The sequence below is a fragment of the Labeo rohita genome, unplaced genomic scaffold (assembly GCF_022985175.1).
Source record: "Labeo rohita strain BAU-BD-2019 unplaced genomic scaffold, IGBB_LRoh.1.0 scaffold_760, whole genome shotgun sequence".
Classification (NCBI taxonomy): Eukaryota; Metazoa; Chordata; class Actinopteri; order Cypriniformes; family Cyprinidae; genus Labeo; species Labeo rohita.
Genome location: NW_026129701.1, coordinates 27,833 through 38,798, shown reverse-complemented (window position 1 = coordinate 38,798; position 10,966 = coordinate 27,833). Strand labels below are relative to the sequence as shown.

Sequence of the window (10,966 nt, the reverse complement as noted above, 5' to 3'; positions counted from 1 at the left end):
TATTCCAAGGGTTCAGAAGCAAAACAAATGATTTATGAGAGGAATAGACGCGATTGCCGTCTTGGTCCGCCATTGTGTGTGCTCTATGCTGCACTGCAGTCTGTCTGTGGGCAAATTCAAAAAATGCCGCCAGATGATGCAAGCCTTGGTTGTGAAATGCTGTTGGCTCTTGGGTGTCTCGTGACCGATTGCACAGCGTTCTGGGACTTTAGGACACGGACACAACAGTGTAGTGTGGGTAATAGTAGAGGTAGATGTTAAAATAAATATTGTATATTTAAAAACACATTAGAATGGCGAACACTTGCTGTGACATAAACTGCCATATCTGCTCTCATGACCAGAGCGGAGAACGGATCTAAAATGAAGCGCAATTTTAAGCTTTTCAGCTTGAAAAACCACAATGGCAAAGGCAGCTCAATGAAAACAAACAACTTCAAAATCTGGCTTTGTCGTTTGTATTTATTATTAATTACAGATTCATCATTTCTGATACACATGAATTTGTAAGCGCTCAGGCTATGAATAACACATGAAAATGTAATTTAATCTGTGATATGACTCGTTGCGATCACTGTCTTTGTTCATAATGCAACTCATTGGATTTATTATTCAGCAGCTCTTTGTCCAGTAAAACTTATTGCACTTCACACCTTAATGAAATTAGGGCGATATGACATATGATTAAATACATTTACTTTACTTAGGAATATTCATTCATGGATTTGCGCTACACCACCTGCACCGTCTTTACACACAGACTAAACTTAATAGAGAAGCATGGCATAATATACTTCTGTAAATAAATACAATTTAAATTCATGTCTTGCACACTTTAATGCTCGTTGAATGGAACATATACGCTGTCTTTGAAGTGTAATCAGGGCAGAATATTTCAAGTTCGCAGGGCACTTACTTTTGAATAGAACAGACATCTGAGATACACACAAAATGTGCAGAGCGGTGGTTCACTTAAATGATCAACTGGATGAGATCAAGCTATGGTGTGTTTATTTTAGCTGGCAGATATATCAGTGCCACCTAGTTATTAAAAAAATGCAAAAGAGAAATTAATTTGGTCCTGTGTGTGGTACAGTAGAAGGCGGCGAATGATTGAGTGTGTATGTGTCGTGCTTGAATGAACGCAATGAATTCCAATTATTCTAAGCAAGTGCAAGCAGCTCTTAAAAATATTAATGCGAATACATTTGTTTTTTCCTCTAGTGATTTGTATTTATTGTCATCGTATGCTATTTAGCATGTCCCAAAACATGGCGGCGACTACCCAGGATGCAATGCACAGTGATGTAGATTCCCATTCTCTATATGTGACGAGTTGGAAGTAAGAACGTGTTGCAACGTCCAACAGATCAAAACACATTATAGAAAGAAAACAAGTTGACAAAAAGACTGACACCAATATTTAATAAATTAATTATCATTATTATTATTACTATGACCTTGATTAGCAAGGCAAATTCTTAGGAAATCATGATAATGATAAAATTACAGAAAATCATGAGCATAACACTAGTAATATATTTGTATTATTTCAAAGATATTTATACTTGAGCTATTTTAAAAAAAAAATAACTGGATGTTAACTACAGTTAAGGTCTGTACATGGGTCTGTCAGCCATTAAAAATAAATGAAGACTAATAAATAATAATAAAAAAGTTATGTGGTCAATTATAACAACATTTATGTTTTAGATGTGGGAATATATGCTTAATCTTGTTCAGATCCTCTGGATCTGATGTCGTAAACCAGAACAATGACAATAGCCACACCCACTAGAGCAGAGATCACCAATCGGATCACAGCTTCAGTAGAAACACAGCAGTGGACATCTGAGGAATAAAAACATCAAACTAAGATCAGATCAGCTCAGTCACAAACTTATAAAATAATACAGAATAGATATACCTGCATATTGCTGACAGAGTTCACTGATGTCCAGATGTGTGGTCTGGTTGCTGATGGGATTGTTGATCACACAGCTGTAGGTGTTTTTATCCTGATATTCCACCTCCAGAGGTAGAGAGAGACTGATGCTGAGATCAGACACACTGATGCTGGACAATAAACTGTTTCCTTTGTACCAGGAGAGAGTCACATCACTCACATTTACCACTGAACACAACAATGAACAATTTGACGATGATGATGAACGATTTTGCATAATGTTAGGAAATGGCAGGTGAGCTGGAAAATATGAGAGAAATAAATATATTTAATATGACATCGAACTGTAAAATGATTACACATTTGAATATGTAAATATTAAATACATTTTCAGACAACATTAACTAAAGGGTGCCTATTCTGAAATTACGTGGTATGTATGACATACAGACCGAAATTTTCATAACTTACAGCTGAACGTACATGTAGGTAAACGGAAACAATGTGCAATGTTTAGGGGATAAGGAGGTAATGACTTGGAAAATTAAAAATATTAATTTCAGAAGTAAGGTGTAAATATTCTAAGATTACGTGATATGCATGACCTACTATATTAGGCAACAACATTATGATTTAGAACATGTTGCCTAATTGTAATAACACAACAAATATGATGTAGTGTATTTCTACAATACATACTGGGTACTTGTATTATTACAACTTATACATGACATTGATACATGTAAACTGTAGTATACTATAAAATCCACCATAAAACTTTACCACAGTTTACTTAAGAATATATGCTATATATTTATTAGTGTTTCTTTATGTGGGATCAGGGAGATTACTGAACAACACAGCTGAAAGTATGGGGAAATTATGTAATGAGTTTCGGATATGATTTGGTTTCTAAATTTCCAGATGAAAATTTTTCTGATGAAAGAGTATTGCATGTGGTCATCTCAGCAGCGAGTCACATGAGCAGCATTGTGCCGTCGAGGTGCAATACAATGAAAAATACTGTTCCAGCTGCTCCCAGGATATAACATAAATATAACATCATAATACACAACTACTGTGCAAACATACACTCTTGTTACCTGTAATTATTGTGTAAGTGTAACATCAGCAGAGTGTAATTTAAAGTGATGCCTTGTTACCCTCTTGTTACCTGTAGTTACTGTGTAAGTGTAACAGTAAACAATTTTAGTTATGCTGCAAGAACAGTAAAAACAAAACAAATCATGTTATAAATTTATTTTTAATAGGCATGCTGTCAATTTTTCGTGTCAGCTGTGGGTAGGAGTCGACGAATTTCTGGAGATCTTTTGCATATACTTGCAAAGTTGTCCCTGCAGTATATGAGGGAGCAGAAAAGTCCTCCCCCTTTGATGCAATCACAAAAGAAAAAGACATTGCAAACAACAACAACAACAACAACAACAACAATAATAATAATAAAATGTTAATACATGTCAATTTTGCATAATGAAAAGAAGTGTTACACAAAGCTTATATTTAACCAAATATAAAAATAATCTGGGTCCTCACATAAGTATATATGAAGCAATAAATAATAAAATAACAAAGGACTACAAAACCTACACAGGTAACTAGAAAATAACAAACAAGAACTTAATAGCAAAACTAAATGGAGAACATGGAAAGAATGGAGAACTCCACTTTAATGGGCTAAAACATGTTTATACTGTAGTTAAAAAAAATAATAATAATAATAAATTAAAGATTAAAACATTGTTACTATAGTTAAACAATGGGTACCACAAAACAGCCATGGTTGTGCTACAAAAATTGTGGTTGAAACCTCTTCAGCCCTGCTGCATATTTTGCATTTTTACTGAATTAGACATACCTGAATTTAAAAGAGTATCCTACACACAAACATTAGATTAAATTGATAAAAATAGTCTCTATGTACAGAACACCCTTTAACTTCAATTTTAACACATGGTGTTGTTTTATTGTATTTGATCATAATTTTACAACAAAAATGAAAAAGAAAATCCTGATAAGTTACTCACCCTTATGTCACCCAAGATGTTCATGTCTTTCTTTCTTCAATCGCAAAGAATTTTTTTTTTTTTTTTTTTTTTAAGGAAAACTAGGATTTTTCTTCACACAGTGGACTTTCATGATGGCCAAGGTTAAAAGCACGGTTTCAGTGAAGCTTCAAAGGGCTCTACACAATCCCAGCTGAGGAATAAGGATCTTATCTAGCAAATCGATCGGTCATTTTCTTAAAAAATATATATATATATTTATACACCTCTTTACCACAACTGCTGGACATGCATTAGCTCTGCGATGCACCTGCGCATCTTCATTCCGTGATGTTGAAAAGATCAAGCGTGTTTACAAAGCCAACATGGGAAAAAAAACTCAAATGGCCTTTAGCAAAAAGGTAAAGCAACGATGTCGGATGATTTAAAGTTTGAGGAGAAAATGTGATGGAGTTTTTAACCGAACTACAAAAACTAATCACGCGTGACCTTTCCAACAGGATTACGTAATGTGTGGAGAAGCGCATGTGCATTGCAGAACTAGAGGAAGTGGAGCATTTGTGTTTAAAAAGTGTATAAACATTATTTTTTTAAGAAAGAAGTTTTGTTAGATAAGACCCTTATTCCTCGGCTGGGATCGCTTAAAGCCCTTTGAAGATTCATTGAGGCTGCGTTTTTAACCTTCAATCTGCTGGCCACCACAGAAATCCATTATATGGAGATGAATCCTGGAATGTTTTCCTCCAACAACCTAATTTCTTTGCGACTAAAGAAAGAAAGACATGAACATCTTGGATGACGACGGGGTGAGTTTAAATTCAGGTATGCCTAACTCTGTAAAAATGCAAAATATGCAACAGGGCTGAAGAGGTTTTAACCACATTTTTTGCAGAACAACCATGGCTGTTTTGTGGTACCCATCGTTTAACTTTAGTAACAATGTGTGTGTGTGTGTGTGTGTTTTTTTTTTTTTTTAAACTATGGTATAAACGTATTTAATTTTGTAAGGTATAAGGAATACCCAGGGGTTAAGGTAAATTTGAGCCAATCAGAGACACCTACTGGACACAGATTCCTCACAGAAGTCTTTACTGTTGTATTTGGTTAAATATAAGCTTTGTGCAACACTTTTTTGCATTATGCAAAATTGACATGTATTGTCTTTTTTTGACCTTTTTCTCTGATTGTGATCACAGCTGAAAATTGCATCAGAGGGGGAGGACTTTTCTGCTCCCTCATACTGCAGGGACAACTTTGCAAGTATATGCAAAAGATCTTCAGAACTTTGTCGACTCCTACCCACAGCTGAAAGGATACTAATTTATAAGTGGTTGTAAATTAGTTTTTTCTGCATTCTGTTCTTAGAAAAGTTCTGTTAAAATTTTGTTAAATAACAAAAATATTTCTTTGTTAACTTAAGATCTGTGGACCTTGCATTTAACTATGTAATACAGTTCATTATTAATAACTTTAAAACATATCTATTGCAGCATAACTAAAATTGTTTACTGTTACACTCACACAGTAACTACAGGTAGATCTGCATCACTTTAAATTACAGCCCGTGGATGTTACACTTACAGGGTAACTACAGGTAACAAGAGTGTATGTTTGCACAGTAGTTGTGTGTTATATTTATGTTATATCCTGGGAGCAGCTGGAAACAGGTATTCTTTAGTTACATTGCATTGTATTGCACCTCAACGGCACAATGCTGCTCATGTGACTCACTAAGAATAGTTACACCTTACTTATGAAATAGTAACAGTATAAATACTTTTAATTTTCCAAGTCATTACCTCCTTATCCCCCAAACATTGCACATTGTTTCCGTTTACCTACATGTACATTCAGCTGTAAGTTATGCTTACGCAGAATATTTCAGTCTACATACCACGTAATTTCAGAATAGGTGCCCTTTAGTTATGAAATACTTACTGTATAAATGCTTTATAATTTTGCAGGTTATGACCCGCTTATTCCCCAAACGTTGCGTATAGTTCCCTTATACCTACAAGTAGGTACTGTGGTGATACTCTATAGTTACAAACAGGTACACTGTAAATTTAGTTTAATTATGCGGAACATTGGAGGCTGTAATCTAAAGCGTTACCGAATGGACTTCATTGACTTCCATTATGAGCACCTCATAACCTTAATTTCTTATTTGTTAATTGTTGTTAGATATAGTGATAATCAAGCTTTATTCCTCAAATGCAGTTGATTAATCTTGACTTATAATTAATGTATTCATTATTATTTTTTTTTATTATTATTGTTTTATTGTGAATTTACTATTAATAAAACAAGAATATGTGAATATTTCTATAAATTAGATCTCTACTCACCATAGACAGAAACACTGAAGGCTTTTGATGACCATTTTTCACCAATTATCTCTAATTCATAAAGTCCAGCGTGTACAGTTGTGATGTCTGTGATGGTCAGAGATCCAGTTTGATTGTTCAGCTTCAGTCTGTCTCTGAATCTCCCATCAAGAACATCATTATATGTGGAGAAAATTTTAGTCTCTCTATTGATTTTAGCTATCAGAGACTTTTCAGGTCCAAATTTCCACAGTATGGTGTTGTCACCATGCATTTCAGTATCTTCAGAGTTTAGAGTGACAAAATCTCCCTCCATCACTGATAAAGACTCCACTTTATCTGTGAAAGAAACAAAAACACCTTCAGAACAAACAGAAACAGGGTTTACATATCAGATTAAGGCTCCAGGTGGTTTGAAAAGCTTAAAAATTTGAAAGGATATGATTTGCTTTTTGACTTTGAATTTATATGATATTTGTTGTCATTTAATGATAATTTTTAAGAGATTTACATTTTGATTTACATGATCATTTTTAAGAGATTTACATTTTGATTTACATGATCATTTTTAAGAGATTTACATTTGCCTGGGGAAAAAGTAATTTAATTAATTAATTAATTTATTTATTTATTAAATTAAATTAAATACACAAAATAAAGTAAATAAATAACAGATGCAATATGTTGGTTCGTAAGATAATTGGCTCAGTTGCATATATTTACATTATTCTCCATAACTTTTAACATTTTAATACTTTTTTATGAAGATTACAATGTAAAAAATTCCAGATCTCACCATATCTCTGATTTGATCTGCGATAACAGCAACTGAAAATAGTATAATCTGATTAGTAGCACACCTTTGTTGTTCTGTTCTGAGCCATAAAAGCCATAAATAAGGAAAACATTTATAACTTACCAGTCAGAAGACACCAGCACAAACAGAACAGAACAAACACGCGAAACATTTTCTTCAGTTGCTCAGTGTCTGATCTAATGAGACAGCAAGCCAAAACCACACTCAAGCTGCTGTGAATCCTCCCACAGAGTTTGACCCTCCTATACATGCATGTACTCTGAATTGTTATATATAGTTTCATATAAATGGGCTAATGCACGTCCAGCAGTTGTGGTAAAGAGGTCTATAAATATATATATACATTTTTTTTTTAAGAAAATGACCGATCGTTTTGCTAGATAAGATCCTTATTCCTCAGCAGGGATTGTGTAGAGCCCTTTGAAGCTTCACTGAAACCATGCTTATAAATGGGTCATATAAATGGGCATAGACTTTACCTGTTCCTAATGGTGAAAATCATTCTTCATCTTTATATTTTTTTTTAACACTGATCATGTTTGCATTGTATAGTTTTTGACTATATTGAATAGTACTAATTCAAGTAGAAGAGTACAATTTTATGTCAGTCTCCTTGAATTACATGGTAACAACTTTTTTAAATGATTTTATAATTCAAATTAAAAGTCCATCTATCAGTTATTGTGTAGATGGAAAAACAAAACAGAAAATCTAAAACTGACTGCAATCTCACATTGTCAGGTTTACTGAGGTGTGACTAGCAGCTCAACTAGAGTCAAACTGAAACCTGCTGTGGTCAGTTTTCTTCACAAATGTGGTTTGATCTATTTGGTAGGCGAACAGCTTGTAGGCCATTGGTTTGAGGTATGTTTAGTCTGTAGGTAAAGGGCTCCTTTCTTTCCTGCTACTGTGAACCTCGCAGTCTGACTTCCTTTCTAGATAAAACTGCTTTGCATTGTAATAAATACCAATAAATTAAAAAAAATAACCAATCCATAAAAACTGATTTATGAAGAAGTCAAATAAGGGTCACAGATAAATATGTAAATAAACATGAACATATAAACATATAAACATGTGAAACATTTTCTTTAGCTGTCCAGTGTCAAAAGAAGACTATGCATTTGCAAACTGCATAATGTTATAGTTCATTTGGCCCTTATTAAGACTTTAACTCTTCTTAATGGATAGAAATCTATTATTTTATTAATAGATAGATATCTATATTTTATCAGTTAGACATTCACATACTTTTTGAAAGATAGTTTTCAGACTACTAAATGGCTAGAAGTAGAAGAAACATTGAATATGAGATGAACTACATTTTAAAGAAACATTGAGCCTTACCCTCTGTGAGTTAAAATGGTTGTTTATATTTATTGCATTTTTTAATTTGTTTATTTGCATTTATTTGTGAAAAAAAAAGTTAAAACCATATATTTCAAAGGTATTTCAAAAGCTTCATCTTTTGAGTCAAACTGAAAGCTGCTGTGGTTAGCTTTCAGAAATGTGGTGTGATCTGCTGGGTGGACACACATGTTGTATGTTTATTAGGTGAAGTGCTTCTTCCTGTCCTGCTGTTATGAGCAGCTTTTTTTAGACCCTGTAATCTACAGGAAGAATTGTGATGAGAAACTGTTTCTGACACAGAGGCAGAGAAACAATATCAAAATGATCACATACAACTTTATCTAAATTACATAGAATGATTGTCAGTTGTTTGTTTTTTAAAGGAATGTATACTTCTAACAAACAAGATTGTACTTGGATGACTAAAAATGTCACCATAAATATTCGTTTTTTTTCTCCCTACTAAATAAAAAAAAAAAAAATTATACTATAGTTGTTCTTAGCAAATTCTCATCTGTTGTAAATGAAAGTGAAAGTGAGCGTCAGTTTGTGATCTGTATTTAACCCATCCAAGTACACTTCAGTCATGAGTATTGAAGGTGGAAGAGAAAGATTCACACCCTCCACCTTCAAGTTTCAAGTCTGACTCTAATCATTAGGCCATTAAAGGGCTTGGCGATGATGGCCAAAAAATGATCACAATATATTTTTTTTTTCATATCAGTCGATATTGATCATTTTCACAATACATGTCAGTTTTTTATTTCTTTCAAGTTTAAAGGCAGATTTTTGCTACAGTGTGAAAGTTCTAAAAAATCACATGGTTAAATGTGGCATTAAAATATTCTTTATGGTCAGAACATCACAAACACTTCATGTTTTTTTTTTTTTTTTTTTAATTATTTTAATTATTAATTAAATTAATTAAATTAAATTAATAAATAAATTAATTAATTATTAATTAATTAATTTTAATTATTCACACTTTTTCCACTCTTCCTTAAAGTTTCATGAAACCCCAGACTACTTTTTCTGAGATTTTAGCAGAGGTGCTGGTGTTGCACATCATAGATGATAATGTTAGCATCTGTTAATTTTAATTGTTGGAGAAAATTGCTTAATTTTGTTGCCCTATTTTCATCTTCCGGTTTTAAAATCTACATTGTTTTGACGTCACGGTTTGTGCCCAGGCAACGGACTATAGTATTTCGATGACACATTGGTGTCTTATAATTATTCATGAGGCTGCGTGTTCTTATCCAATGAGAAGACGCTTTGCCTAATTGTTCACGACAGTGTGTGCTCATTTGCTATGACAGAGGCTTCAGACTGTGAGATTGTGTATATTAACTGAGAGAAACGTTCATGGATGAAGGAGAGTGCTGTTTTTGTTTGCTTTGTAAGAGTTGGGCACAAATGCGATTCATTCATAGATTGTGTGTAATAGCGGATTTTACAACTCCTTGATGCAACCCATCAAAAGGATTATAAACACCACAAAAAATTTTATAGTTAATAGAGGTGTAACAGTGCATTCATATGTTCTCGAAGCAGTGCAAATATGTCATGAATCCGGTGTTGCACACCGGTCTGCTCACCACCAGAGGTCGCCTGTCCATTGACATTACACAGACTGTTGCACTACACCCCGGACTACCTTTCCCATGTTCTACCGCACTCACAGCTGCAGCCAATCATGAACTGCATAAATACCAGACCCTTCCCACTATTCTGGGCCAAGTATTGGATTGCGTTTAGCACTCTCGATGTGTTAGCTGCCATACAGAGCCTCCTAGTTAATTCCTAGTCTTGTCCAGTCATGTTTCCTTGTCAGTTTATCCTAGTCTTGTTTTTTAGCCTGGTATATCATCGTATCCGTCTTCAGCCTGCCCCGGACCTTTCGCCCATCATAGATTTAACCCTTTGCCTTGTCGTCCGGACTTTGCTCGTGCCTCGTATGAACTCTAGCCTGTCTTATTGGATCATCCCTTTCCTCGCCCCTTCGATTACATTTGCCACTAATCAACCCTCGTCTGCCTATGGATTACTCCTGTGTCTTGTCTTCACATACCGGTTTACCCGTGTCTGACCCTGCCTGTATGTGACCATGTCTTCATTTAAATACAATAAAGTTTTGCATTTGGTCCGCCCGCTTCCTGTCTTGCTTCTGTTACAAAATGGCTGTGCATTTATTTGTGTTGGTAACTCAATGGGAGCGAAATTAAACTGTATGAACCATCTGAACCCGGAGCTGACTCTCTCACCTCTTCCCCCTCCGCTCCGCAGTCCACCATGCCCACTTTTGCAGCATCTTTTAAAAACTGCAGTAAGATCTAACCAGTGCTGAAACAGGGGAGTTTCATGACCCTTTAACAAAATAAATGTCTTGAGAAAAAATAATAATAGTAATTTAATATTTCTGCATATGTTTTAAAAACAAGTTTGTGTTGCCTAATAATACTAATATTATTAATAATAATAACAATTATATAAATATAGCTGCAAGCAGCAACTGTGGGGCCAAGCACAAAAGAGGCAGAAT

The 10,966-nt window shown here is 34.3% G+C and overlaps 1 protein-coding gene across 1 annotated transcript; it reads right to left on the bottom strand.

Annotated features, from left to right (window-relative positions):
- Nucleotides 1–1,654: 1,654 nt before the first annotated feature.
- LOC127161886 (SLAM family member 9) lies at nucleotides 1,655–10,718 on the bottom strand. The gene is made up of 4 exons (XM_051104643.1): nucleotides 10,661–10,718; nucleotides 6,279–6,596; nucleotides 1,928–2,206; nucleotides 1,655–1,851 (listed from the first exon to the last, which is right to left on the bottom strand). Exons 1-4 carry the CDS (start codon nucleotides 10,716–10,718, stop codon nucleotides 1,730–1,732), a joined length of 777 nt encoding a protein of 258 aa, XP_050960600.1. The 3' UTR covers nucleotides 1,655–1,729.
- Nucleotides 10,719–10,966: the final 248 nt, after the last annotated feature.